Here is a 27,584-nt window from a genome sequence, read left to right as displayed (position 1 = left end):
AGTTTGCGACCAGTCCTTCTTATCGATTTCCGTCATTATTAGAATTCAAAGAGTTAGAAATCGATAATAAGGACTGGTTCGAGTCTGTCTCCCGCTCGCCTTCCTTCCCGTGTTTGCCTCTCCTTGTACTGTTCTTTGGGAATCGAGCGAGGGCGACGGGAGGGCTCTGGGCGAGGTGTGAAAGGTAGTGAGCAATTATGTCGGCACAGAAGGGAGAAGAGAAACGAACCGAGGCGAAACGATTTCCTCGATCTCGATTCGATTGCCTCTAGTTTGGAAAGAGGGAGTGTCATGCTGTTTTTCTACTGGTAATAGAGCGTAGGTGGAGGTGGATCTGTATAGAGAAGATTCACAAGGGAACCGGGGTCTATGGAGGAGAGTTTTGGGAGGCGTGAACGGGAAAAAGAAAGGTTCGAAACGCAGACTACGCGACGGACGGCCTCTCTCTCTCCTCCTCATTCACGCTCTTGACCTTTTTTCGCAGGGATTGCTTTCCTCTCCCAACCAACCCACTCTTCCCTCTCTTTCCCCTCCCCCCCTCTCTTCCCCCTACGCCCTTCCTTCCCCCACCAAGACTCTACAAAGCCTCGCCCCCGTTTGCAACTCTTTGGCGGTCTTTCACGAACAAGAAGAAGAACCCTCTTTCTCGACGAGCTTCTTCCCTCCCTCCCTTCCTCCGTCCGCCCTTCCCGTTTCTCCTCACCACCTCTTTTTTTTCGTTCCGCCCTGGATCTTTACCTTACTCGAGACAACCTCACTCTCACTCTCACTCCTTCTACCCAAACCAACCTCCAACTCCTTCAAACGATGACCTCCTCGTCCTCCTCGCGCCTGGACTCTTACTCTCGATCTCCGAGGAACACCTCCCCTCCTACTCCCTACGTCGCTTTCGAGGATCTCATACATCCTTCAAGTCTCCTCCCTTGCGGTTCTCACAACCCTCTGCTCTTGGAGTTGATGAGGAGTGAAGTCTCAAACGAGATGATCTGTGAGTCTCTCTTTTTAAAAACGCGCTCGTTTCAGCCCTTTCAAACGACTCCTACTTTTTCGTCTCTTTTCAAGAACTGATCTTTTACTCTACTCTCTCCTTTGTATACTCCCTTTAGACCACATCGCGGAACGAGCCATCTCGGTCATCACTCCAGGCCTCTCCCCTCCTCCCTCCATCCACCATCACCTCTCCAACTCGATCCTCACTCCTCCTTCCACACCTACCAACTCCTCCTCCTCCTCCTCCTTTCCTCCCACCTCCTCAACCTCAACCTCTTCCTCCTCCTCGCCACCACCTCTCCCTTCGCTCGAAACCTTCATCTCGGTCCTCGTATCGGAGAGCAACGTCCAGGTGCCGACGTTGCTTTCCACGCTCGTCTACCTCGATCGATTGAGAGATCGTCTCCCCAAAGCTGGAACGAAAGGAATGCCCTGTACCACCCTCAGAGTCTTCCTGGCTACCTTGATCTGTGCGGCAAAGTACCTCAACGATTCCAGTCCCAAGAACAAGCACTGGGTGAGTCTTTTTTTGGGGAGAAGGGTTGTTGGCGACGTGAAACGAGCTCGAGGCTGATCGTCCTCCTTCGGCCCTCGTTTCCTTCTTGTTCGTTGCAGTGTCGATACGCTCATCTCTTCTCGCAGGCTGAGGTCAACCTTATGGAGAAGCAACTTCTTTACCTTCTCGATTACGACCTCGCCATCACGGAGGAAGAAGTCGAGCACCGTTCGTCCCGCTTTCTCTCTCTCATCTTCCCATCTCTTCTCACCGTCTCTTCTCTTCCCCGTCCCCTCCTCTATCTCTACAACTTTCCCTCTTCCTTAACTCGTTACTAACTTCTCCTCCTCTTCTTCTTCTTTCCTCTCTCTCCCTCTCTCTCCAGACTTCGCTCCCTTCCTCGTCGCACCTCCTCCTCCTCCTCCCGCCGCTCCCCTCCCTCTCCTACACGTCGCTCAATCCAAACCCCTCCCCACCACCCGCTCAACCCACGAACACCTCTCCCTCTCCGCCACCAAACTCTCCCATCGTCGCTCCTCGGTTCGAGACCTCCACGTCGTCGTCGTCGTCGCCGCCCCAGGGTTCGACAGGTCGGATTCAACGTCATCCCTCGATTCCAACTCGTCCTCGTCGAGCTACGGAAGCATGCCTGCGACGCCTACGAGCGAGGGAGACAACAGGAGTTCGTTCCCTCTTCTTGGATCGCTTGGACGAGCAACGGGATCGTTCTCGTCGTCGTCGTCGCTTTCGGAGGAGTCGTCGTACGGCGAAGGAGGAGGGAAGTCGAGCTCGACGACGAAGAACAGCAGCAGCAGCACCAACCTCCGTCTTCCCTCCCCTGCTTCAACCAGCAGTCGACGTCGTCACACCCCTTCCCTCGACACCATTGCCGACGCCGCTCAATCCCCTCCTCGTCGATCCACAACCAGCAGCACCCACAGCATCTCCCGCCTCCCCACCGCCGTCCTCTCCAACTCGACCTCCCAACCTCGCACGCCAACGCGACGAGCCAACCACCACGTCGGTCCTTCGGAGAACCAGAAGACCTCGCCTACGTCCATGGCGGCGGGAGGATCCTTCCTTGGTCGGCTGCTGGGGAAGAACTGTTCGTCGGCGATGAAGGGAAGGAGGGTGATGGTGGCTCAGGCGGGGAGGGAGGAGGAGGAGGAGGAGGAAGGGGAAGGGGAGTTTGTGGTTCTTTGAGCGAGCGGAGGTGGTGGGAGCTATCTTTGAGCCGTAGTAGGTTTTCCTTGATGGAGTTCCTACTTCTGCCTTCTTCTCTAGCTTTTGCCCGGACGTCCCTCTCTCTTCGTGTTTTTTTGGTGTGCTTTTCCTTTCTCGTCTCGTCCATCTCATCTCATCTCTCGTCTCTCATTCCTCTCTCTCTCAATCGCATCGTTTTCTCGTCTCGCATCCATCCTTTCCCTTGTCGCCCGCATTCCCTCTCTTTTCTCCCTCCTACCCATCTTTCTTATCTATCCATCCATCTCTCGCTTTGGTCTCTCACGCTCTCTATCTACCACACGCTCTTTTCTCTCTCTCTCTCTCTCTTCCCGTTGTTTGTTAACGACCGTACGACTCTCGCTTCCCTTTTTCGCATTTCTTTCACTCTTCGTGTTCTTCGCCCCTTTCTTCAACTAGTTTATCCTCTTCGTGCAGCGCGCTTTAGATTGGATCCGTTTGAGTTGATCTCTCACTCGCCTTTTTCGCCTTTTGCTTTTCTTTCTTCACTTTTTTTTGCTTTTTACGAACCTCTTCGACATCTTTTTTTGATTATTCACGATGGATTGATTTCTCGAAACTTGACTTGACCTGAGCTGGGTTTGGGGGGTGAGAGAGGGAAGAGAAGAAGGGAAGAGAGAGAGACACGTACATCGACCACCCTCGTCTCGAAGGGGGGAAAGGAGAGAGACGGAACAGTTGAAGTCCGATGCGGAAGAGAGGGTTCTTTCGAAGAGCTTTTGAAGGACCGGGGTGCGCAAGAGAAAAAGGAAAAGGGAGGAACGGGCTCATCGATCGAATCGACGAGGCGGTACGGTTGTATTTAGTGGTGGTAAGGAGGCGAGCTGTCCTTGACGAGCTTGGCTGCTTCGTCGATCCTAACAACGACAAAAGGAAGAAGGGCGTGATGGTCAGTCAACGAGGCAAACGGGCGAGACGGTTGAAGGGAGGGGACGGAACAAAGCGACGATGGACGCGTCGAGAGGTCCTCCCTCGAGACCGGTCAGGTTGTCGTCCAGTTGGGTGTGGTTGGAGGCTCCGATGAGCTGGAAGGAAGGGAAAAATGAAAGTCGGGGAAGAGGGGAAGTCTGTGAAAAAATGAAACGAGGGAAAGAAACGAAAGAAACTGACGACTCGATCTCCGAGCGTTGGATCAAGAACCGAGTGATGCTGGATCCATCGAAGGACGAGAGCGGGCATGGTAGTCGAGGCGAGTTTGGCGGCCTAGAAAGGTGAACGAAGGAAGAGGAGGTCAGTGAGCTCGTCGAGGAGAAGGAGTGGAAGAAACGCAAACGCGTCGAAAGCTCAACCTACCTCGTCAAGTTTGGCCGAAGCAGCGAAGTACTCGTCCTTCCAGTATCTTCCTCGGTACAACTTTCCCACTCCTCCGTTGGGATCGAATCGAGATCCAGCTTCGGCTTGGGAGTCGGCGGTCTTGAGGCTGGTGAGGAAACCACCGAGGAGGCTGAGAGAGAGAAAGAAAGAGGGAGAGAGTTCGGAGTTCGTTCGGGGTGATGAAGTTTAGTTTTGAGGGAGAAGAATAGGCAAAGTAGGAGGTCGAGTAACTTACGGGTTGAAGGCCTACAAGAAAGCAGGAAGAAAGAGAGGAGAACGGTCAGTCGCGTCTCGCTCGTTGGTCGAAGGTCGTCTCGTCGCCCATTCAAAGCACTCACGATCAAAGACATTCCCCACTTCCTCATCACAGGAATCAACTCCGGCTCGATCTGACGCTGAATAGCGTTGTAAGGTCCCTGGTAAACGGTAGGTTTGCACCAGCCCTTCTCGTCGCAAAGAGAAAGGATCTCCTCGACCTCACTGGCCTTGTAGTTCGAGATACCGAGTCGCTCGAACTTCCCCTCTTTGAAGAGTTTGTCGGTAGCCCCGAAGGTCTCAGCCCAAGGGGTGCTGCGATCAGGACCATGCAGGTACCAAAGAGGGACGGAATCGACGCGAAGAGCTTCGAAGGAGGCCTGTTGGAAGCGAAGATGAGAGGGGGAACAGAGATGATCAGATGGAGAGAGTACTAGACTGTAGGTTGAGCGATTTAGACAACTCACCTTGATGCAGGCTCGACTGGAAACACGAACAGGAAGCGAGATGAGCGACCCGATCTCGGAGGGGAAGAGGGAACGTGGGAACTCACATAGATTCTTCCGTGTGGATGTAGGAGGGAATCCCCTCCTTCGACTTGATCATTGCAGATCCAGTAGGATAGCACTTCGTAGCGATCTTGAATCCTTGGCTGGGAGAGGAGAGAAGAAGAAGCGAGAGTGAGCTTAACGTCGACCGTCGGTCGAGAAACGAGAACGAGCGGCTACCCCTCAGAAACACTCACCCTACAGCATCGAGGTTTCCGAGAACGATCTCTGAGGTTCCATCGGTGTAGCTGACGAAGTGAAGGGTATGAAGCGGGTCAGGCTCAGGTTTAAACAAGAGAGGACGGGAGCGAGCTCGTTGCCTCCCGACCTGAACTCACTATCGAGAGGTGTCGAGTTCGTCAACTCCGTGAGCTTTGAGGGTATCGAGAATAGCCTGAGCTTCTTCGTCTGATGAAACTCTACGGTTGGTGGTTCCTTCCAGTCCGAAGGTCATGGCCTGTGAGGCAGGAGAGCGATAAAGGAAGGAGATGGGGAAGGTCAGCTTGAGCCCTCGATGATCACTTCGAGAGAGAGAGACGGAGGACTCACACCGTACACAACGGAAACTCTTGAGGGCATTTTGAAGTGTGAGAGAGGGGGAGAAGACGAGGTATGATTTGGAGGATGTGGTGGTTGGAGAGGGAAGAAGAGAGAGGGCAAGAGAGAGAGAAGTTTGGGAAGAAGGTAAAGTGGAGGTTGAACGGTCGAAGTGGAGGTCGAAGATAGGAGATTATAGATCTGTTGCTCTGTTATTTGGACGACTTGCCTCTTGCGGAAGGTCGGAGGGAGAACTCGAGAGGGAGGGCCGGGAGTCGAGAGGGAGGGAGAGAACGAACGAATGGTGGGACGCGTTCCATCGCAGAATGGACTGCTAGAACTCGTCCTTTGGACCTTTCTGAGTTTCACAGTACGTTTGGAGAGATCACTACGGGTCCTGAAAGGAAGGTTTTCAGCCGTGGGATCTCAGCGGAGGCTGGAAGGGAGCGACTTCCAGTCTCGAGCTCGACCGAGCGACGAAGAACACGTCTGAAGCCTGCAAAAAAAACTTCATCAGAGATCGCCGCAAGAACGCGATGTATAGGGATGTGCATGTCTTTCCGACCTACTTCCAAACGAAGGCGAAAACAAGCGAGTCAGCATCCTCGGTCCCTCCCCGTCCCCTTCAAGCGAAACGAACGAAGCTCACCTAATCCGCCTCCCTTCCTTTCATCCCTCGAGCTCACACCTCCTCTCTCCCCTTTTTCTCGTCCGCTGTGAGATCCCCACTCCCTCCATCTACTACTACCACTCCACCACCCAACCCACTCTCCAAGTTCTCACTCTCCACCCTCTCGCTCTCCTCCTCCCTCCTCCTAAACTCTGCCGCTCGAATCCCCCATTTCTTCTTCTCCTGCCATCCAAGAAAGCTCAAAACTACCACCCAGAGAGCCTTCCAGTGGTTCGGGAGGAAGCACGACGGTAGAATCCAGAGTGTGGGGATGCTGATGAGGATGCCGATAGAGAGGAGGACGGAGCAGTAGAGGCGATACCAGAAGAAGAAGGAGGTCGTTGGATCGTTCAGCCATTCGATGTGGGCTGCGAGCCAGATCTCGAAGCGGGTTTCGGGGACGTAGACGAAAGGAGGTGGAGGAGAAGGTGCTTCGGGAGTAGGAGGGGTGAGAGGAGGAGAAGAAAGCGACATGGTGGGTTGACCTCTCAAGAAGAAGGAAGGAGTTGGAGGTCAACTCGAGCAGGAAAACGGAGTCAACGTTCTGAAATCGCTCTCTCAAAAATCTTCCAGTTCCACAAGCCAAAGATCCTTTACCGCCACATTCGAGCGAAGAAACGTTCCCTTCGCTGTGGTAGACGAGCCAAGAAAGATCCAACCAGTCTGACGAGATCCCGCTAGTCTCCCTCCCTCCCTCCCTCCGTCTTCGTTGACGCTGTCTTCGCTGTTGAAGATTGCCGGAGCTCTGGGATTCTCAGAATAATGTTAAATGGCTCTCAGCTGGACCCCTTCAAGCTCAGAGATTCTCGGAAGCAAAAAGAACGGCAGAAACGAGCTCTCAAAGAGGACGCGACCGACGTTCTCCTCGCCGTGTTTTCGCCCCACTTCCGCCGTCGATTCTGCTCCCACAGCATCCACATTTCTACATGACGTTCCTGACTACTGAAAACAACCTCTGGGTACGTTCGAAGCTCAAGGGACTGCAAAGGAGGGAGTAAAATCGACTCAAGTCGCCTGTTTTCGCTCTTTCCGACCGTTCAAGTGCTCTAAACTAACCTAGAACACATGCAGATCACTCCTAACTACTAAAAATCAATCAATCGACCTCCTCCATGCTTCCGCTCTCCTCAACAAGCGATGGCATATCGTCCTCGTCCGCAGCAGCCTCAGGAGCGTCGGCAACATCGCTGTCAACAATGGAGCTGCTTGGAGCCTAGCAACCACAGGATATTCAGCAAAACCATCATTCGCGGCCTCGGAGGACTTATCCTCAGATTTAAGCGTAAGCTTGGTCCTTAGCTTGATCAGCAGCAGTCTTCTCATCTTGCGACGCGTTTGCTTCTTCATTTTCGTTTCCTTTCGGTTGACCTCCCTTCTGCCCCTGGCCTCTTTCAACTAGTGCTCTTCTTCTCTTGGATTGTTAGTCTGGCTGGGTGCCTTCCTTTTCTCGCTTCTCGGTTCTTTCCTCTTGTTTTAGATATCGTTGCAGAAAAGTGCGACGCGTCCTCGTTTCGAACTTCCTTTCTTGCGCTCTCGTTTCACGATTCTTGCTAGAAGCCTCTAAAGAATTGAGTGATTTACTGTCAAGGGCTGACGTCTAGGCAGCGTTCTTCAATCACCCTGGAACTAGAACAGTCTCAGTCTCGAGCGAGTCGCTTCTCAGCTTCTTCCTCTTTTCTCTTCCAGGCTCTTTTCTCGCTCCCCTTCGCGAGACTCATGCTCTCATTTTGTTCGTATCCTCAGAAAAGTTTCTCGTCTGATCTATCCATCCCCCTGTCTTTCATATCTCTCGATCGACCACTTTCTCCGTCTTCCGACGTTTGACCTCCCCGTCTCTCAACCGCTCCTCCGTTCGTTGCATCCAGGAAGCGTAGAAGGATTTGAAACCCCAAACCGAACAGCACCTTAGTCGTCGCTACAGCGCTTTGCAAGAAAAGATGACGGCCCGTACTGGTTTGCACTTGCAGCTGAACGACGACTCGCCCAGCCCTTCTCTTTTCTCCTCATCCCCATCTCAGTGGACAATTTCTCGACTCGAAGAAAGCATGAGTTTCACCCTTCTCCAGCTCAACGTCTTTCAGATTAGTGACTCTCCAGCGGAGTCTTTCTCAACGATCCCTCTGGCTGCCACCGCGACGCCTCGTTCGCCTCTTCTCCTCAGGCTCTCGGCCACTTCTTCTCTGTGTATATTGCTTTAACTAGGCTAACTTAAGAGTCATACGATTGCAGGGTTATTTACACGTCCCCTTCTCAATCGTGGCCAATCAAGCAACGACCTCGCCGTTCAGTCGCGTCGCGTCTGTTTCTTTGGTCTCTCGAGCACCCCCGTACTTCTTCTCCTTGAGCTCTTTTCCCTCGATGCCTTTGAGGTAGAGGCCAGACCAGCTGTCCAGTTTCATCCGGAACTCCATTGCTTGCAAACCCGGTCGGAGTCTCCTTGCCCATCAAGCGAGGGACTCGAACGGCAAGAAACAAGAAAGCGACAGCTTTTGATCGGATACAACCACGTTTTCACCACCATGAATTAGCCACCTCTCTTCGAATGAACTCTTCTCAAGGCTCAAGAATCCAGAACACAGGAAATTCAGTCTCATAAGGAAAGAACCGAAAGACGTGCCGAAACAACTTGACTCAAGTTCCCTTTTCCCTCAAACACTGTCCTGGATCAGACCTAGTAGAAGTCTCCTCTTCACGGGTTGACTCTCGTACCTTCAAAAACTAAAGCATCCTAAGCACTCGTTGGTTTTACAGCCTAAACGATCAGACCGTCCGCGCGTTCGACCTTCGCAGCGAAAGGCTCGAACGAAAGCCTGCTGCCTCTCGCTTCTTCTCGCTCCAATAAGGCTTTGAATCGCGTCTAAAGAGCTGGATTCTCAGATTAGTCTTCCCAACGGTCAGGAGCCCTGCATATCCAACGAACCCGACTTCTTACGTCTCACTCGAGGGAGTCAAGAAAGGAAACCGAGTCTAATGACGAGAGGAGGAGCGTCGAGGGTGCTGTAGGAGCAAGAGGTGTAGGAGGAGGCTTTGAGCGCAGAAACGTACGCTTCGCTGTGGTAGACGAGCCAAGAAAGATCCGACTGTTCTGAACGCAGGCTCACTCTCCCTTCCCCCCTCCCTCCCTCTGCGTCGTTCCATTTCTCGCCGCCCACAACTTCTGGAGCTCTGCAACGCTCAGAGTGTACTTCTCAGGCTCTCAGCCTCCTTCCTTCGAGTTCGACAGTTCTGAAAGGAAAGAGAGAGCCAGAAACGAGTGCTCAAAGAGGACGCGACCGACGTTCTCCTCGCCGTGTTTTCGCCCCACTTCCGCCGTCGATTCTGCTCCCACAGCATCCACATTTCTACATGACGTTCCTGACTACTGAAAACAACCTCTGGGTACGTTCGAAGCTCAAGGGACTGCAAAGGAGGGAGTAAAATCGACTCAAGTCGCCTGTTTTCGCTCTTTCCGACCGTTCAAGTGCTCTAAACTAACCTAGAACACATGCAGATCACTCCTAACTACTAAAAATCAATCAATCGACCTCCTCCATGCTTCCGCTCTCCTCAACAAGCGATGGCATATCGTCCTCGTCCGCAGCAGCCTCAGGAGCGTCGGCAACATCCGAATCAATCGACAAACCAAGTGAGATCATCCTGTTGATTCGAGCGGCGAAGGACGAAGGGTCGTCGAGGGTGAATCCCGAGGTGAGGAGGGAGGTCTCGTAGAGAAGGAAGGTGAGGTCTCGGACGGTCTTGTCGGCCTTGTCCTCGGCGACCTTGTTCTTGAGCTCGATGATGATGGGGTTGTTGGGGTTGAGCTCCATAGTCTTCTTCGAAGCCATGTAGGAGGACACTAGATTGTGAAGAAAAGAAATAAAAAAAGGACGCGTCGAGGTTAGTTTCGTGAAGGAAGACGCGTCGAGAAATCTCTCGATAGATCTCGATTGTTTTTCGGTTTCGCCAGGAAAAGAAAGAGGTTTGAGGTACTCACTCGACGAATCCCTGAGAGCCTGAGCCTTCATGATCCTCTCCATGTTGGAAGACCATCCGAACTGTCCGGTGACGAGAACGCAAGGCGAGTCGGTGATTCGGTTGGAAACGACGACCTTCTCGACCTTGTCTCCGAGGTTCTCCTTGATGGCGGCGCAGAGGTCCTCGAACTTGGTGACGTCGCTGTAGATTTCGATAAAAGGAATCGAAAGGAACGAAGAGAGTCAGCGTCGAACTTCGTCCTCGAACGGGAAAAGAAAGAAAGAAGGAAATCGACTCACGCCTCCCTGGCAGCCTTCTCCTCATCAGTCTCCTCGAGCTCGAGACCCTCCTTGGAAACACAGACGAGCTTGAGTCCGTCGAACTCCTTGAGCTGGGTGACGGCGTACTCGTCGATGGGGTCGACGAGGAGCAGGACCTCGAATCCCTTCTTCTTGAGAACCTCCAGGAAGGGCGAGTCTCGGACGGAGGAGAGCGACTCTCCGGTGAGGTAGTAGATGGACTTCTGGATCTCGGGCTTTCGGGTGATGTAGTCTGAATGAAGGAAAGAACGACGATTGAGGAAGGAGACGAGTCAGCGAAGGAACGGAAGCAACGAGACAAGGGAAGGAGGACGAGAACGAACCCTTGAGCGAGGTCATCTCCTCTCCAGACTTGGTGGAGTTGAATCGAAGGAACTCGGCGAGCTTGGCTCGGTTCTGAGCGTCCTCGTGGATACCGAGCTTGAGGTTCTTTCCGAAGGCCTCGTAGAACTTGGCGAAGTTGTCCTTGTCCTCAGCGATCTCGGTGAACATGTCCATGCACTTCTTGACGATGTTCTGTGAGCGACGAGGCAAACGAGGAGAGCACAAGGTCAGCTCGAGCTCGAGGAGTGTAAGGAAGGCGCAAGAGAGTGCAGACGAACCTTTCGGATGACCTTGAGGATCTTGTTTTGCTGGAGAGTCTCTCGGGAGATGTTGAGGGGGAGATCCTCGGAGTCGACGATTCCTCGAACGAAGTTGAGGTACTCGGGGATCAGATCCTCACAGTCGTCCATGATGAAGACTCGTCGAACGTAGAGCTTGATGTTGTTTCTCTTCTTCTTGGACTCGAAGAGATCGAAGGGAGCCCTGGGAGACGGACGAACGAGGGAACGAAACGAAGGTCAGCTCTCGAGTCCTTTCCTTTTCCTCGGGCTCGTCGAACCAACGAACGAACTCGAACGACACAAACGATGCAGATAAACGCAAAACTCACCTCTTGGGAACGTAGATGATAGCCTTGAACTCGAGCTGTCCCTCAACGGAGAAGTGCTTGACGGCAAGGTGGTCCTCCCAGTCGTTGGAGAGGGACTTGTAGAAGGACGAGTACTCCTCGGGGGTGACGTCCTGGGGGTTTCGGGTCCAGAGAGGCTTGGTCTTGTTGAGCTCCTCGTTCTCGGTGGTGATCTGAGCGGAGGAAGGAAGGTTGAGGTCAGAGAACGAACGTCGAACGAGGGGAGAGAGAGGAGGAAGAAACGCGACGAACCTCCTTAACCTTCTTGGTCTTCTTCTCCTTAGGCTTGTCCTCGTCGTCGATCTCCTCGATCTTGTTCTCCTCCTTGGACTCATCGACCTCCTCCTCCTCCTCGACGTCCTGCAAAGGCGAAACCGAGCGAAAGGAAGCGTCAGCTCGAACTTCTCGACTCGACCTCGTCTCGAAGCTCGGAAGAACGAGAGCTCACCTTCTCGGTCTCCTTGGAAACGACGAGCTGGATGGGGTAAGAGATGAACTCGGAGTGCTTCTTGACGATCTCCTTGATCTTCTTCTCGTCCAGGTACTCGAGCTGATCCTCCTTGAGGAAGAGCTTGAGCGAGGTTCCTCGTCCGAGCTGCTCTCCCTCGGTGTCGGGGGTGATGGTGAAGGTTCCTCCGGCAGCAGACTCCCAGATGTACTGCTCGTCGTCGTTGTGCTTGGTGGTGACCTGAACTCGCTCGGCAACGAGGTAGGCGGAGTAGAATCCTGAGAAAAAAGGAAGAGAGGACGAAGACGAGGATCAGCTTCGGTTTCGAGAACGAGATTCAAGACGAGGAAAGAGCGACCACTCACCAACTCCGAACTGTCCAATCATGGAGATATCGGCACCGGAAGAGAGAGCCTCCATGAAGGACTTGGTTCCAGACTGAGAGAAGCAACGAGAAGGAGGTCAGCGATGAATTGGAACGAGGTGAGAGGAGGAACGAAGGGAAGACGAACCTTAGCGATGGTTCCGAGGTTGTTAACGAGATCGGCCTTGGTCATTCCGATTCCGGTATCTCGGATGGTAAGGGTCTTCTCCTCCAAGTTGGGGGTGATTCGGATGTAGAGATCCTGGGTGAAGCGAGAAAAGAAAGACGAGGAAGGGGAAAGGAGGATCGGTCAGTTGCTGACTCTTTTTCGATCCTAGAGCTCACTTGCTGCCGCTCAAGCTTTCTCGACTGCTCTATAGCGGTAGAAAGAGATAAAGAAGGGAGCACTCACCTTCTCAGACTCGAGCTGGGCAGGGTCGGTGAGGGCAGAGTACCGAATCTTGTCGAGGGCATCGGAACCGTTGGAGATGAGCTCTCGAAGGAAGATCTCCTTGTTGGAGTAGAAGGTGTTGATGATGAGATCCAACAACTGCGAGATCTCGGCCTGGAAACACGATGCGATAAAGAAAGGGAAGGAGAGGTCAGTGATTCGGCTCGTGTTTGACAGGCCTTCGACTCGGTCGTCGTCCTTCTTTTTTGAGCTTGCTCTTCAAGAAGGACAAGAAGGGCTGAGGGGGACGAGCGAGGGGAGGTAGAAGGAGAGTTGAAACGTACCTGGAAACCGAAAGTCTCAGGGGCGGGGACGGCAGCGGACATGATGGAAGGAGAAAGGACTGTAGAGAAGCGAGAGAAGAAGAGGGAGGGGAGGGAAGGGAGATGAAAAAGCAAGAGGAAGGTCAGCTCAACCGTTTCTTTCTTCAATCGCTCAGGCTCGTCTAGAGTCACTCCTCTTCCCTCTCTTTTCCACCAGTAGATACCGAAGGTCAAGCCCTCGACTCTACCAAAGTAGAGCGAGCTTCTCGAGTCGAAGGAAGAGCTCTGGCTCGCTTCTCGTCGAACCGTTCCGTCACTTCCTCGTTCTCTCCTCTCAAGCTCTCCTCCTCTTCTCCCAGCTCTCAGCTCCCTGCCAGACTGCTTCTGGAAAGCTCTCCATCGCCACGACAACCCCAAGAGGCACAGAAAGACGAACTCACGAAAAGGGTGGGTTCGGTGGGGGGAGGAGAGGGTGGGTGTTGGGGGAAAGGTGAGGGAGAGAGGCAAAACGGCGAAATTAAGGCAGCGAAGGAACCACTAGAAGGTTCCTGAGAGTCTGGCCCTTGAGAGGACGCTATAGATTTCCACTAGCGTTGCTCAAGAATGTGTGCCCGACTTGGAGAGGGTCTCAGAGTCTTGAAACGAAAAGATCAAAGACGAAAAAGAGGAAAACCTGGGAGGAGGGAAGAACCGTTCGCGTCAGTTCTCTCAGAGTCGTCTACTTCTCTTGCTCTTCCTCTTCTGAAGCTCGGTTCGCTCCCGGAAACCAAACCAGTCAGATCTCCATAGTGTTTTCTTTTCGAGCCAGACAGTCTTCGAAGTTCTTTTTACATTGAACTTCCGCGGCCGTTCGACTGTAAGATGGTCGATCTCAACGAGGATCGAAGTCGAGAAGAGGATCAAAGATGCCACTGTGGCCGTTTTTCATCACTCGCCCCCGTTCCTCGTTCGATCAAAAGGCAGAAAAGATCGATCTACCGTCCTCCGCTCTGGTTTCTGGTTGTTTTTCTTGGATGCGGTGGGTGGAAGGAGGAGGAAGAGGGAGGGAGGGGAGAGGGAGGGAACGCGTCGCGGTCTGATCTCCCTTTTTCTGAGTCGTTCTGGGGATTCTCGCTGTTTCTTGCTTGCTGGGAAAGGCTCCTCGCCCACGGTAAAAACGGAGCATATCTTCCTGCTCCCAAGCTCCGACTGGTTCTAGCTGTGGATTTACCGGCGCAATTGCTGCTTTCATTTTCGCGTCGCACCTTCGTCTCTTTGTTTTTCCCGTGTCGACATCGTTTCGTTTCATTGCCTTCCTCTCGGTTCGGTTCTTCGTCTCGGGATCAGTGAAGCTTCGTGCCTGACAGTTCTCAAGGTTGAGAAAGAAGTCGAAACCAAAGGCAACGATTCGTCAAAAAGCATAAAAAAGCAAAAAAAAAAAAAAAAACGGGATCCGAGAGCGACGCGTCGTTCGTTCGCTCCTTCTCTCCCTTCCCCTTCCCTCTCCTCCTTCTCCCACCAATATTCTTAACCTTCTCCTCTCCCCACCATCTCCCTCTCCCTCCCATCCTCTCCTCCCCTCTCCTCCCTCAAAAAGGAACAACCTATCTCTTCCCTCCTCCCCACCCTCCTCTCCCTCTCAAATTCTTCTCCGCCTCCGCCACCGCCGCATAGCCATCCATCTTGGCAAACGCATCGTCGATGGTCTTACAGTCCATGAAGTTGTACGTCCCAGGTTCGGTCGAGGCGCGTTCCCAGTTGGCGTTGAAGGTGTGGTAGATGGACGGGGAGGAGCGGGATTGGGAGAGGAAGTAGGATCTGGTTTTGGGGTGAGAGGGGAGATTTGTTTAGTTATTTTTGTTTATAGAAGAGAAGGTAAGATCGGGTGTGGGTGAGTGGGAGGAGAGATGGGAAGGGAGGTCGAAGGGGGAAGAGAGAGAGAGAGAGGACGAGAGAACGAACCTGATTGTTCCGATTTTGACTCTACAGCATCAACCCAACGGTCGAATATAAACAAGTCAGTTCCCTCCCTCTCTCTCAGTATCAACAAACGAAGTATAGAATCTCCTACTAACCCCATCTCATCTGCAATCTCCCCAGGCATCTTCCCCTCGTTCACAAACATGTTGACCGCCGCCTTCTCCCTCGCAAGCTTCTCCAGATGGATTTTTTTAACGAACGCTTCCGTCCTGGGAGCGTACTTGCTCGCTTCGTCCTTGTTGAACGGAGTGAACGCAAAGTGGTCGACTTTGTAAGGAGGAGGGGTGGGTTGGGAGGAAGCAGGGAGGAGGTCGACTTCGACGGCGGCGGTGGTTGGGTCTGGTTCTTGTTGTTGTTGTTGTTGTTGTTGTTGTTGTTCAATCGAGGAGGTGGAAGTAGAAGACGACGAAGAGGAGGAAGAGGAAGATAAACGTGTTGAGGTGTACGAGAGGCGAGACGGGAGCAGGAGGGAAGCCGAAGAAGGGATCCGTCGAGGAAGGAGGAGGATGGACGGCAGCAGCATCGTCGGGAGCGAAGAAGGGAGTGGTTTCGGTAACGAACGTATACGGTGGAGGGTGATGGTGTTCGTGAGTGGGATGCGAGGAAGAATCTTCCATAAAAAAATGGGAGAGGGTGATGGTTAGAAGTCGGTTGATCAAAACGTGGGAAGGTCGAAAGCTCACCGAACCAATTTCAGGGTTACCTTCAACCGTCTCTCCCTTCTTCTCTTGTCAGTTCTCGGTTTCTCCTCCTCAAGCCATGAACATCCCCTCCACCTCCACCTCCACCTCCACCTCCACCACTTCCCTAGACGCCTCCCAAACGAGCTCCTCCTTCCTCGCGACCGTTCGGAATCGACTCGGAGGTTCCTCCTTCGCGCTTCCTTCCCTCCTCAACGACCAGGATGGATCCCAACAGGATTCGGAAACCAGGCAGGACGGACAGGAGAACGAGGACGACGAGGAGGAAGATGAGGATCTGGAAGGGATGATGTGGGACGCTCAGGTTAGTACAGATAGAGAAGAAGCGAGCAGGAGGAGGAGGAGGAGGAGGAGGGAAGCAGCCAGCGCCGAGGAAGGAGGGAGGAGGGGGAGTAAAAAATGAGCTTGATCGGGCTCAAATCAGAGCTGGAAGCCAAATCTAGCTTATCGGCCAGCTGGTAGAGCTCCTGGAAGGTAGTAGAGTCTATAGAGCGACGAGGGAGATGGCCAAGAGGGAGAGGAGGGAAAGAGAGGAGGTCGGAGAGTTCCCCTCCCTTTGGCGAAGTCTATCTTATCGAGCGGCGATCCTTAAACGGAAGGATCCTCTCCTATTCGCTTACTACTTCTGGCAGCATCCTGGCTGGTATCTGCTCCCGCTCGCGGACCATCGCCTCCAACGTGACGAGCTCATGGGAACGAAACTCAACTCCCCCTTCTTCCCCGCCCTCCCTCGCCCTCCTTCCCTCCTCTGCTCTTCCTCCGACGCAATAAACTGACCCACGTTCTCTTAATCTCTTTACAGAAAGCTCTCATTTCTCACAACACCCCTCTAGCCATCTCGCTCTACTCGAAAGCTCTCCTCCTCCCTCCCTCCTCCAACCCGTCGCCAGCAGCAGCCCTCGCTCTCGGAAACCTCCTCTCCAGAGGTCCGGACGACCGTCATCTTCAGGTCGGAGGAGGAGGAGCAGGAGCGACGAAGAGCAAGATGAAGAAGAGGAGGGAGTGGGAGACGATGAATCGAGCAGCGGGAGTTTATCTCGTTGGGTTGGCCGGAGAGTTGGAACGAGCGGGCGTTGTTGTTGTTGTTGTTGGCAAGGAGAGGGAGAGAGAGAGTAGGGGTGGTTCGAGTACGACGAATGGGATTTTGGTGCAGAAGGGAGGAGAGGTCGGGAGTGGGAAGATCTCGAATCCAGCAATAGCACTGGAGAACGCTGTGAGTTTCGGGGTCGCGTCGTGTTTTGCGTCGTTCAGCTTTCCTTTCTTTCTCCCCGACTCATCCCCGTCCCGAACAATCATCACTGACTCTTTTTTTTCTTCCCTCTCTTCCCTCTCTCGCAGCACGAACTCGCCTCCCATCTCCTCTCCCTCTACCGCCGAGGTCTCGTCCACCCTTCGGATCCTCCCGTTCCTCTTCCCATCTCTCCTCCCCACCACCCTCTCCTCTCTCCGGAACAAGGCGACTCCAAGAAGAACACCAACATCTGGCAGCTCGCTCAGTACCTCGCTGGAGAAGCTCTCGCGGCGGACTGGAACTTGAAGGAGCAGACGATGCCGCTCGAGAGTCCTGGACGAGGAGAGCACAGCGGATCGAGTGCGAGGTCCGAGGCGTTGAAGAGGAGTTTGAAGATGCATTTGCATTACCTTGTGAGTCTATGGACCCTTCTTGGATCCTATCTGGTCTTACGAAACGAGGGAGGGATTGGACGAGAGGGAAGGAAGGAAGATCGTGCTGATCGAGACGCGTCTGCTCCCTTCTTTTTTTCAGCTCGCCCTCACCTCCCACGCCACCTCTCCTCACGAGTCCCTCGACAACTTCCGCACCCTCCTCTCTCTCGGTCCTTCCAACCTCAAGGAAGCAACGGAACTCCTCACGAGCGCTCAAGAGCGTGTCGTCTCTCTCGAAAAGCGAATCGCCTCCCTCGAACTCCCCCCTTCCCAACCTCCCTCTCCGAGCGTCGCAACTCTCTCTCCCTACTCTTCGACCGCATCGACTTTTGGACCCTCTACGGCAACGAACGGGAAAGGAAACGGAAACGGAAACGGAAACGGACCTCTCAGTCGTACCACTCGAACTCCAGCAACGCCCTTCACCCTCTCTCCTCAGACCACTCCCTCCCACCAACACGCCCTGCCTTCCTTCCCTTTCCCTCGTCAACCTCCTCTACCTCTACCCTCAACAGCAGCGACCACTCCAACCCTCGCTACAACCCAAACCTCTCTCGCTTTCCCTTCCTCCTCCTCCAACAACCTCCCCTCCTCGTCCTCCTCCTCGTCGAATCTGCGAACCTACTCTCGCTCGCCCTCCCTCATGTCCCTCCAACCTCAAGTGACAGACCAACCCTTCCCCTTCCGTCTCACCCGTCGAACCTCAACCTTCTCGACCAAATCAGGCGTCTCCCTCTCGCCTTCCATGCTCAGCATGCGACTCTCAGGGAGCAGAAGCGGAGTCGTCGAGGGGACCATCGACGAGAGCGTGATTGCTGAGGGAGCGGTGTCGAAGGTTCTTCCTTCTTCGAGAACAGGAGGAGGAGGAGCGGGGTCGTGGGTTGGGAGTTGGTTCGGAGGAGGGAAGAAGGCTGGTGCGGAGGGCAGTTTGAGGAGGTTGGCGGTGAGCAGTAGTAGGACGATGAGAGCGGCTGGGATGGCGGAGGATGTGGAACGAGGGGAGAGGATCGGGAGTGGGTATGCGAATGGGGGGAAGGGGAAGGGGAGGGAGAGACCTAGGATTCAGTCCATGTTTGAATCGCAACCTTCGTCGTCGTCGAGGGAGGAGGATTCGTTCGAGGAGGAACGACAGCAACCGGAGTCTTCAACGTCAACGTCGTCCACTCGACCTTCAACTTCTTCCTCTACGACCCGTCCTTTCACTCCCAAAGCTTCCTCGCCCCTCCCACCGGCACTGTCCCCATCTCATTTCCTCCCACCACCTGCAACAACCTCCTCGACTACAACTCCCAACTCAACCCTGTCTCTCCTCTCCCCGTCTACCCACCTCAAACCTACCACCAACACCTCCCAATCCCAACCCTCCTCCCCTCGAACCAAACTCGCCGCGGCTTTCTCCCATCTTCGCTCCGCTCCTTCCAACCCCCATCTCTCCCGCTTCGGAGATCAAGCCCTCGACCCGCAACTCCGTCAACTCGAAATGGACTCCATCATCACCAAGGGAGTCTCGTGCGGGGTGTGCGAGAGGGAGGGAGTCAACTTACCGGCTTGTCCGAGGTGTGGAGTCAGGTTCTGTTCGAGGGAGTGTAGGGTTGGCGAGTTGGGCGCCGGGGATGGGAAGTGAGTCGCATTGGATCTTTTTCGTTTTTTTTTTTCGGGTTCTCGTTGGACGTGAGCGAGACGAGGAACAGAGGAACGACTCGAGGGGGAAGACGAGGAACGACGACGACGCGTTTGAAACTGACTCTCGTTTTTCCGGTCTCTCGTTCTCAGGAAACACGTCTGTGGACTCCTCGAGAAGAGGAAGGTCTCTTCTTCTTCTTCGGTGGCGGTTCCTTTGACGAAGGTGGTTGCTGGGAATCACACGCCGAGGAGGAAGGAGTCCAAAGACACGACGACGGTCACGACGGTGCAGAAGGCGATTGTGGTTTAGCGGCCGGGTGGGAGGGAGGGAGGGAGGGAGTCTAGTCTAGTCTTAGATAATAGTAGTCAGTCTCACTTTAGCGCTGCTCGTTACTTTTTTTGTTCTTTTTGTGATATACGTGCGTGCAGACCAACGATCGTGGTTGCTTTGGAACGAGAGAGCGAAGGGAGGGGAAAGGAAGCGCGCCGAGAGAGGAGGAGACCAAAGGTGGCGAACGGGTTCTTTGGGTTGCACGAGTTGATCGTGTAATCGAGATGTGGCTTCGGACGTAATGGCAGAGAGATCGTGTCCCTTTCTTTCTTGGTGGGGCGATAATATCGAGAGAAAAGGAGGCTCGCCTGCTTCGGGGAGGGGAAGCGAGAGAGAGGGAGGCAGAGAGAGCATCGACGCGTCGTTTCTCGATGTCTTTTGAAAGTTTTTTTTGGCTTCGCACGAATGTTTTGACTTTTGGTTTTTGGCTTCACTCTCGAACCACTCCTCAGAGCCGTCCGAAATGGATCGTCATGGATCGTTATATCGAAGGAGAGGAAGAACGAAAGGAAACGATAGGTAGCGACGCGACGACAAAGGGAAGAAGAAAGCCAGCAACACAGGGATAAAGCTACAGATACAGAGTCGACCGGGTCCAAGAAGCAAAAAGAAGGCTAGGCTCCGATCTCTTGAATCACAGAAACAGAGGGACATGAGCGAGAAACCGAATTCGAGCGGAAACCACGACGCGTTCGTCAACCCTCCCTCCCTCCTCCTCCTCCTCCTCCCGGGACACCCAGCGCTCTCTCCAGCTTCTCTTTCCCGCTCCTTTCGATACCAAACCCTGTGCCTCCACTTTGCTGCTGCTGATGATCCCTAGGCTCCCTGATCTCCTCCTCCAACCTCTGCGACGCGTGTGGAGTTTCGAGTTGACGAGAGAGATCGGGTTCGGGAGCGTTGCGAGGGAGGGAAGAAAGGAGTGGTGGTGATTGGGTGTTTGAGAGAATGGAGTGGGAGGAGAGAGAAGAGGGAGGTGGAGAGGGTTGTTGGTGGGACATCTATAGAAAGGGAGGAGACGCGTTGACGAGGAGGTGAGTTTCGAGCTCGATATTGGAGTGAGAACGGAAGGGAAAGAGTGGATAAGGACATACGTTGGCTTCAAAGTCTTGCTCCAGGACTTCGAATCTCATCTCGAGTGAGGAGTTGTCCCTCTCCAAGCAGGTGACTCTTTTTCGGAGTTCGACGAGTTCGTCGCGTCGTTCTTGGTCGTGCATTCGGTCAAGGCTGAGATGGGGACCTCCAGGTGAGACAGAGGAGAGCGTGATGGCTGAGGAAAGGGAGATAGAAGTAGCAGAGTTAGGACTGGCGTGTCGGTCGAGTGATCTGCAAAGGAAGGAAGATCAGGACACGTCGATTTTTTGAACGAAAGAGAACCGGAACCGTAATCACTTGGACAATGTGGCTTCGGCTTCCTCTGACGCAGCTACAGGCTTGTTTTTGAGTCCAGTGAATCCAGCTGCGAGATCAACGAGTTTAATCAGCGTACGAGACGCGCCGCAAGGATCGAGGGTCGAGGTCGAAAGGAAGACGAACGAGAATGGTAAAACGGACAAGCACCCGTCAAAACGCAATAGCCCAGCTGCTCCAGTCTCCAGCACGCCTCTTTCCCTATTACACCCAAATCCAAATCGTTGACAACAAGTCAGGGCAACGTCCCGTTCGCAGCTCAAAAAAAAAACACGAAGCAACTCACCCCTCCCTTCTCCGCTCCCCTTCTTCTTCCAAGCAGGTCCAAATGCCGTCGTCAGACCATCAAACTTCGAAGCCAGCCTCCAGTCGTCCACTGAATCCGCTTTGGAAGACTTGTCGATCTTGGGATGTTCGAAAGCGAGGGAAAAGCGACGACCTGAAGTGACGAGGTCGTGAGGACCAAGGGTTGATTCGACTGAACCAGAGCGGAGAAAAACCAGCTTTTCAGCCCAACTCTCGACTCGCAAGATTGAGTAGAAAATGTAAAAGAGGACTCACCAGCAGCTGCTCCATCACTACCCCTCTTGTTCTCCTTCTCGACTTTCCCTCCTCGTCCTCCTCTTCCCGCACCCCTCTCCTCCTTCTGCAGCTCTCCTCCCAGCGTTTCCTCCGCCTGATCCCAAGCTCGCATCTTCCCACTCGAGTCGTCTACCTCCCGTTCCCTCTTGGAGCTCTTCTCGTGCCTTCGAGGCGAACGAGAGCGAGACCTTCCCTCCTCCCTCTTCCTCCTCGAGCTCACGGCCGGCTTCCTCCCTCCCTCCTCAACCTCGTCTTCCCCCTCGTCTCGGTTTCTATCTCGATCTCGACGAGAGGTCCTCTCTCTGCTTTTGTCCTCCTCTCGAGCTGAGGAACGATGATGATGACGATGGCGAGAATGAGAGTGGGAATGAGAACGGGAGGAGAGGTGGCGACCTTCCCTCGACCTTGATCTTGATCTTCCTCGACGATGGCTTGACCTCGGTTCTTCCTCTCGATCCGAGTCTGAGCGACGATAGTGAGGATGGTGAGGCAGGGAGGCAGAGCGAGAACGAGAACGGTTTCGAAGAGAGGGCATGTTGAGGAGAGGAAGAGGGGAGGTGATGACGGTTCGGCTCGAACTTCGAGTTTCGGAAAGTGAAGCTGAAGTCGACTTGTTTTGGTTCCGCTCCTGGTTTCCCTTTTCTGCAAGTGGCGAGGGAGATGAAGAAATTCATCGAGGTAAGCGAAGAAGGGTACGAGCGAGGATGAGAGTGTGCATAGTGAGAAGAAATCAAAAGGAGAGCGGAAGACGCGACGAAAAGAGCTGGCGAGCAAAGCGAGGAAGAAGTTGAAAACATCGAAGGAAGAGAGAAGATATGTGGAAGAGGGGGGATGGAATTGGTAAGGTTCATGATGTAGGCATGAAGGGAAAAAGAGGGGAAGAAGTGGAGAAGAAAACAACGAAGGCGACGAAGGAAATGAAAGAAGTCAGACGAGAAGAAGAGCAAGGACAGAAAAACGAAAGCATCAGAAAAGAAGCGAAACGGGCATGTTACTGAAAAGAGAAAATCAAAGTACTAGAAGCCGAACAGGGAAGACAAGCAACGAAGCGAATCAACCTCGATCGAAATCCGACGCGTCTCGACTCCTCCTCCCTCCCCTCAGTCCTCCTCATGGCCTCGCCGTCTCACACATCGAACACTCCCACAGAGCATTATCATTGAAGAATGTGCAACTCGGGCAGGACCACTGACTCGGGGGGGCGACGACCGCGGGAGCTCGAGGAGGCCAGGTTGATTGAGGTTGAGGTCGAGCGACGGGAGGAGGAGGAGCCGCGACTTTGGGTTTCCTGGCGATGGGGGGTTGAGGATAGGGATCCAGTCGACGTTTGGGTTTGGATTTAGGTTGAGAAGGACCAGCGACTCTCATCCCACCACCTCCTCCTCCTCCCCACGGTGACCTCCCCTTCTCGATCTCCAGCCCCCAAGGGCTCTCCTTCTTCTTCCCTCCTCTCCACTCTTCTCCGCCCGATCCTGAAGCGACTGCACCAGCCAGCTCAGGAGGAGGAGGGACGAACCCTCCTCCGAGTCGTTGAGGTGAGTTATGAGAGGGTTTCGACCTGGGTTTAACCGGAGCTTTGGAAGTCTTCGTCGTTGTTGAGAGAGGGACGGGGACGTATCGACGGATGGGTTCGGGTTCAGGAGAGGAGGAGAGGGTGATGGGTCGTTTGTGAGCGGGAGGAGGTGGGTAGGAGGGTGGTTTGGATCTCGAGGAGGAGGCGGACGACGAGGACGAGGGTTGTTTTTGTTTTCGTTTCTTGGAGGGTCGAGGAGCTTCGTCATCCGTTGTAGAGGAAGAAGATTCGTCCGTCCCTTCTTGATGGGGATCGAAGATCTCGAAGTCGCTGTCCGAGGTAGGTGGAGTGAGAGGAGAGGGGACGGAAGGTGAGACGGTGGATTTGGGTTCGTCGAACGCGACGTGACGAGCTGAGGTTGAAGACGAGGTTTTGGATTTCTTTTGAGGAGGGTAGGAGGGTGGTTTGGAGTGAAAGAGGGTTGATTGGGAAGAGGAGGAGACGGTGGTGGACCGTCGTCTCGGTTTGATGGCTTTCCATCTTCGAAGAGGAGGAGGGGCGGTCGAGAGGGCGACGAGTTCGGGGAGGGTGAGAGGTTGGTCGCTCTGTGTTGTTCAGAAGAAGGAAGGAAAGCAGTCAGGCCCAGGTCCAGATCAAAAACGACGGACTACACGTCTTCAGAGGAAAGGGAAAGGAAGGAAGCGAACGAAAGGACGAGAGTGAAAAAGAAGAGGGATCAAGAAACCCACCTCGTTCGTCACCTTCGTCCTCCAACCCTCCCCGAACACCTCAGACTGCGTACTCCAGTACCCTTCATCTGCCACATCACTATCATCGTCGATAACAATCTCCTCCCTCTCCCTCTTCTTCAGGATGGGAGGGAGAGGCTGGACTTCCCGTCCCTTTCCCTTCGATCGTGAGGCCAACGGATCATTCGTTTGTGCTCCTCCGTCGTCGAAGTTGTCCGTCCTATCGTCGTCCCAAGGTCTCGAAGGTAGAGTTCTAGAGATACGAATGATATAAAAGAGGGCTTGAAATCAGTATATATTGACGAGAAGTGGACGCTTTTCGCCACACGAAGCGAGCTCTTCTCCTCCTCCCTCCCTCCTGTTGTTGTCCTTCCCTCTCTGATAGATCCGCTTCTACCATCCTCCGAACCCTTCTTCCTCTATATATACAACGACTGAAAGAGAAAGAAAAGCTCACTTTGAAGTTGTTCCGTCGTCCATCTCTGCTGACTCGTTCCTGTTCTCGACTGTCGTTCGTTCCCTCGACGGCTTGTCCTCGGGCGTTGAAGATCTTCTTCCTTTGAGGTTCGTTCGTAGATACTGAGGGAGAAATGTGAGTCGATTCCTGCTCGGAAAGTGGAAGTTGGAGTAGTATTGAAAGTGGTGGTTTGAGGGAAGAGTGCGTCGACCTTGCTCTCCCGTTTCACCCCTGTCCCCTGCCCTCCCGACCTTCCTTTTCGCCTTGTCCCTTCTTCTCCCTCCAACCACCACCATCCCAGAAACCACCTACTTCTTCAACATCCATCCCAACTCTCTATTGATCAAGATTCCCCCTCTTCCTCCTCGATGCCACCGATTCGCTCTCCCGGGATGGTCAAAGGAGTCGCCTCCCTTCGCTCGGGAGCTCAAACCGCCAACCCCAAGGCTGGAGGAAGGAAGTTTGCTCATTTCAACCATCTAGAGGAGGGAGGGAATAGAGTGGACGGGAAAGGTGAGCTGAACTTTACTCTCAGAGAGAGGAGATGGGAGATGGGAGGAGAGAGGAGGAGGACCGGCGTCGATGTTGAGCTTCGACGTTTCGTTTGAGCTCTCTCTTCTCTTCCTCTCCCCAACCGTTACACGAGAATGCTCATCCATCCTTCTCTCATCTCTTACTCGTCGTTCCATAGACGTCTCCAAGGAGAGACAGAAACAACTTTCTGCGAAACGAGCTCGCCTTCAGAAGGAGGGCCGGGATCTCTCCAAGAAGGAGAGCGAGGAGCTGGGGTCGTACAAGAAGAGGTGAGTCGGCGCTTTCCTCTCTCGTTTCTTCCTCTATACCAGAGACTCGAGCTGACATATGTGTTCGTCTTGGTTCTCTACTATCAGAGCTGGATGTGACTCGTGAGTCTTTGCCTCCCTCTTTCTCTCTACCTTCTCGCCTGCCGTCAGCTCCATCCTGATCTTCTCGCTGACCTTCTCCCTTATCGTTCTCTTCTCTTCAGGGCATCCGAGATAAGAGCTCGAGCTGCTCACGATCGAGAAAATGGAAATAGGATCGATCAAGGTTCGTCTCCTCACCAGCCTCGTCCCTTTGGGCTCCTCCCTCCCTAGTCCTTCGTCGCTCCTCATCTCCTGACTCCTCCCTCCCCTTTTTCTTCATCCCTCCCAACAGGCCTCCAACCCCTTCACTTCCCCGGTGACCCTCAGCTCTCCGACGTCTCTGAAATCGACGAACTCGAGGACTCAAACGACGACGAAGATCATGCTCAACGAGACGACTCGATCGAGTCGTCTAACTCGGACGACGAAGATGCTGCTCCCGTCAAACGCTCCTCCCTCCCCGTCAACCCTATCAAGAAGCAGAAGCAGCTCGAGAAGGCTAGGATCAAGAGGCAGGCTGCTAGGGAGGAGAAGGAAGCTGCCGAGAAGAAGAAGAAGAAGGGGAAGAAGAAGGCTGGGAAGAGGATGAGAGCCGAGGTGTCGGACGATTCAGACGTTGCGGAGGAGAAGGAGAGGGAGAAGAAGAGGAAGAGGAATGCTGCTGCTTCGAACAAGTCGTCCTCGTCGAAGAAGAAGAAGTCCAACTCGAGGAAGGTCCTGGTCCTGGACGCTGTGGATTCGAACGACGACGCTTCCGAGGAGGAGGAGGAGGAGGAGGAACGACGTCCTCGGCCCAAGAAGAAGACGAAGAAGGACGCTGCTAAGACTGGATGGAGGAGCGTTTACGACGACGACCACGAGCAACCACTCTTCACTCAACCGAGCGACGAGGAGATGGAAGTCGAGGAGCAGGAGGAGGAGAACCCTACTTGGGCTCACGAAGGAGACGACGAGTCAGACGGGTCGAGGAGGAGGATGATCAAGGGGAAGGCACGAGAGGAGAGGAAGGAGAGGGACGACGATGATGAGTACGATGAGATTGTGGAGACTGAGGGGGAGGAGGAGGAGGAGGAGGATAGCGTTCGTCCTGCCTTCTGTTTCGTCGTTTCGTCCCTTTCTTCTCGTAATTACTTTCCCCTCCGTCCCTTTTATCTACCACAGGCTCTATTCAACGAACTCGTCGCTCCGGTCAACGCTCGGTTTGGAATCAAGCTCTCGTCCTCGTCGTTCAAGAAGGCCGCCCCCGCCGACGCGTCGGGTTCCTCCCAGAAGCAGAAGAAGCGAGTCGTCGACTCCGACGAGGAGGAGAACACCGACGGCGACGAAGACGCTCCTGGACGACTTCCCTCGTCATCTGGCTCGAACTCCCAGGAACAGGACGTCATCGAGATCTCGGACACGGAAAAGGAGGACAGCGACGACGACGAGCTTCCCGCCTTCGACAAGGCCATCTCTCAGGCTTCTCGATCCAAACCCTCCAAATCCAACTCTCCTAGCTCCCAGTCCAAGCCTGCTTCCTCCTCCAAGAAACCCAAACCCACTCCCTCTTCCTCCTCCTCATCCAAACAGCCCCCGTCCTCCAAACCCAACCCACCCACCTCCCTCTCTCCCTCCAAAGTCTCAACCTCCTACGCCTCCATCTCCTACGACAGAAGCCCTACCTCTAAGACCGCTCCCAAGCCTAGAGTGATCAACGACGACGAGGACGATCCTTACCCTCTTCGACTCGGCAAAGCGATCAAGACGCCCAAAGCTGCCATGTCGAGACCGTCAGCGGAGGGGCCTCACAAGCTCGGAGGTGCAGTTGGGAAGCCTGCTGGGGTATCTACGAGGGAGATGGAGGAGAGAGTGAGGGAGAGGAAAGCTCTGGAGGGGAGAGGGAGAGTCGTCGGCGGTGGTGGTGGAGTGGGAGGAGGAGGAGCGGGACGCGTCTCAGGATCCGCTCCCGTTCGACAGCCTGCCAACGCTATCGCCGGACCAAGTCGACATCAACAACCAGCCCAACCTCAGTCTCAACCTCAACCTCAAGCGGGTCCCTCTCGACCTCGATCTTCTCTCGTCTCCTCTTCCTCATCTACCTCTCCCTCCACCTCCTCCTCGTCCAACCCCTCCTCAAACGGCCCCAAAACTCCCACCTCCCCTCGAAAACCTCCTCCTCCCGCCACTGGTCCTCGCTTCTGGAGCTGCTCTCTATGCACCCTCGATAACGACGCCTGGCGTGCTGAGTGCGCGGTGTGCGAGACGGCGAGACCTCCTGCGAAGGAGATGTTCGAGGAGGGTTGGAAGTGCGACGATTGTGGGAGGAGGAACCTATCGGAGATGTGGCATTGCTACGTTACGGATGGGTGTGCGGGGAGGAAGAAGGCTGGGATGTGAGGAGGGAGAGGAGGGGAGGGAAGGGGAGGTGATGGACTTTGTTTCGTTTCGGTTCGGTTCGGTTCTTCTTTTGTTCCTTGTTTCCCACACTACTATACGACCTTGAACGATCTTCCATCCTCTTGCTTTTCTACGTCTTCACTCTCTTTTTGCCTCTCTTGCTTCTCTTTCGTCGCGTACCGTCGCGTCTTTTTCTTTCCTCTCCCGTCGGTTTTCTTTCGATTCCCCTTCTCGATACTTTTCACGAACATGAACGCTCTCTTTTTTGCTCTCACTTCATCCTCCCGTTCTCGCTCTCTCGCCGACCTCGTTGTTTTGCTGCTTTGCGTCGCGTCTCGTACATGGTCTTTCGCGTCGAGCGATCGTTTGACGCTCCCTCCTCCATTTTTTTTTTCCTTCCATGTTGTGAGCCGACCCAGTTCTTGTTATCCTATCCATTTATGTACCCTTTCTAGCTCACATATCTCCGACGAAGAGAAAAAATATCAAGCACAGCTTGAAAGCAAAGGAGGTGAGCTCAAGGAAGGAGGAGG

At 54.0% G+C, this 27,584-nt stretch overlaps 10 protein-coding genes across 10 annotated transcripts; 4 read left to right on the top strand and 6 right to left on the bottom strand.

Annotated features, from left to right (window-relative positions):
* The first annotated feature begins 469 nt into the window (after positions 1-469).
* BDY24DRAFT_388361 (cyclin family protein) lies at positions 470-2,729 on the top strand. Its single transcript, XM_076640348.1, has 4 exons — positions 470-988; positions 1,107-1,507; positions 1,606-1,714; positions 1,872-2,729. The coding sequence occupies exons 1-4, from the start codon at positions 808-810 to the stop codon at positions 2,687-2,689; spliced, it is 1,509 nt and encodes a 502-aa protein (XP_076497017.1). The 5' UTR covers positions 470-807; the 3' UTR covers positions 2,690-2,729.
* A 750-nt stretch (positions 2,730-3,479) lies between these two features.
* On the bottom strand, positions 3,480-4,947 carry BDY24DRAFT_388358 (NADP-dependent oxidoreductase domain-containing protein). The gene is made up of 8 exons (XM_076640347.1): positions 4,851-4,947; positions 4,765-4,780; positions 4,381-4,677; positions 4,278-4,288; positions 4,022-4,172; positions 3,839-3,931; positions 3,668-3,753; positions 3,480-3,585 (listed from the first exon to the last, which is right to left on the bottom strand). The coding sequence occupies exons 1-8, from the start codon at positions 4,901-4,903 to the stop codon at positions 3,531-3,533; spliced, it is 762 nt and encodes a 253-aa protein (XP_076497016.1). The 5' UTR covers positions 4,904-4,947; the 3' UTR covers positions 3,480-3,530.
* Positions 4,948-5,877: 930 nt separating this feature from the next.
* BDY24DRAFT_388350 (uncharacterized protein) lies at positions 5,878-6,740 on the bottom strand. Its single transcript, XM_076640346.1, has 2 exons — positions 6,032-6,740; positions 5,878-5,950 (listed from the first exon to the last, which is right to left on the bottom strand). The coding sequence occupies exon 1, from the start codon at positions 6,524-6,526 to the stop codon at positions 6,065-6,067; it is 462 nt and encodes a 153-aa protein (XP_076497015.1). The 5' UTR covers positions 6,527-6,740; the 3' UTR covers positions 5,878-5,950; positions 6,032-6,064.
* Positions 6,741-9,567: 2,827 nt separating this feature from the next.
* BDY24DRAFT_414978 (Hsp90 protein-domain-containing protein) lies at positions 9,568-12,867 on the bottom strand (the record flags this gene model as incomplete). The annotated part of the gene is made up of 12 exons (XM_076643389.1): positions 9,568-9,887; positions 10,026-10,207; positions 10,306-10,558; positions 10,650-10,842; positions 10,929-11,133; positions 11,261-11,451; positions 11,531-11,638; positions 11,727-12,004; positions 12,092-12,164; positions 12,239-12,352; positions 12,503-12,655; positions 12,826-12,867. The coding sequence occupies 12 exons, from the start codon at positions 12,865-12,867 to the stop codon at positions 9,568-9,570; spliced, it is 2,112 nt and encodes a 703-aa protein (XP_076497014.1).
* A 1,338-nt stretch (positions 12,868-14,205) lies between these two features.
* On the bottom strand, positions 14,206-15,631 carry BDY24DRAFT_388341 (uncharacterized protein; the record flags this gene model as incomplete). The annotated part of the gene is made up of 3 exons (XM_076640345.1): positions 14,206-14,601; positions 14,746-14,766; positions 14,859-15,631. Coding segments are annotated over 3 exons (669 nt in total), but the record flags the coding sequence as incomplete, so codon positions are not given.
* BDY24DRAFT_53446 (uncharacterized protein) lies at positions 15,220-17,955 on the top strand. The gene is made up of 5 exons (XM_076644975.1): positions 15,220-15,768; positions 16,267-16,677; positions 16,803-17,108; positions 17,230-17,560; positions 17,700-17,955. The coding sequence occupies exons 1-5, from the start codon at positions 15,400-15,402 to the stop codon at positions 17,792-17,794; spliced, it is 1,512 nt and encodes a 503-aa protein (XP_076497012.1). The 5' UTR covers positions 15,220-15,399; the 3' UTR covers positions 17,795-17,955.
* Positions 17,956-18,133: 178 nt separating this feature from the next.
* Positions 18,134-19,077, top strand: BDY24DRAFT_388337 (zinc finger MYND domain-containing protein). The gene has a single exon (XM_076640344.1). It carries the CDS (start codon positions 18,199-18,201, stop codon positions 18,751-18,753), a length of 555 nt encoding a protein of 184 aa, XP_076497011.1. The 5' UTR covers positions 18,134-18,198; the 3' UTR covers positions 18,754-19,077.
* Positions 19,078-19,697: 620 nt separating this feature from the next.
* BDY24DRAFT_441193 (uncharacterized protein) lies at positions 19,698-21,790 on the bottom strand (the record flags this gene model as incomplete). The annotated part of the gene is made up of 9 exons (XM_076644585.1): positions 19,698-19,711; positions 19,862-20,081; positions 20,175-20,406; positions 20,473-20,539; positions 20,617-20,691; positions 20,777-20,968; positions 21,052-21,236; positions 21,320-21,650; positions 21,769-21,790. The coding sequence occupies 9 exons, from the start codon at positions 21,788-21,790 to the stop codon at positions 19,698-19,700; spliced, it is 1,338 nt and encodes a 445-aa protein (XP_076497010.1).
* Positions 21,783-24,347, bottom strand: BDY24DRAFT_53418 (zinc finger Ran-binding domain-containing protein). The gene is made up of 3 exons (XM_076644974.1): positions 23,792-24,347; positions 23,335-23,587; positions 21,783-23,190 (listed from the first exon to the last, which is right to left on the bottom strand). Exons 1-3 carry the CDS (start codon positions 24,085-24,087, stop codon positions 22,183-22,185), a joined length of 1,557 nt encoding a protein of 518 aa, XP_076497009.1. The 5' UTR covers positions 24,088-24,347; the 3' UTR covers positions 21,783-22,182.
* BDY24DRAFT_434656 (zinc finger Ran-binding domain-containing protein) lies at positions 23,998-27,467 on the top strand. Its single transcript, XM_076644157.1, has 5 exons — positions 23,998-24,304; positions 24,483-24,594; positions 24,682-24,696; positions 24,798-24,859; positions 24,968-27,467. Exons 1-5 carry the CDS (start codon positions 24,160-24,162, stop codon positions 27,049-27,051), a joined length of 2,418 nt encoding a protein of 805 aa, XP_076497008.1. The 5' UTR covers positions 23,998-24,159; the 3' UTR covers positions 27,052-27,467.
* The last annotated feature ends 117 nt before the right edge of the window (positions 27,468-27,584 follow it).

The sequence above is a fragment of the Mrakia frigida genome, assembly GCF_051309035.1.
Source record: "Mrakia frigida strain ATCC 22029 unplaced genomic scaffold BDY24scaffold_14, whole genome shotgun sequence".
NCBI classification, from domain to species: domain Eukaryota; kingdom Fungi; phylum Basidiomycota; class Tremellomycetes; order Cystofilobasidiales; family Mrakiaceae; genus Mrakia; species Mrakia frigida.
This window is presented reverse-complemented; position numbering and strand designations above follow the sequence as displayed.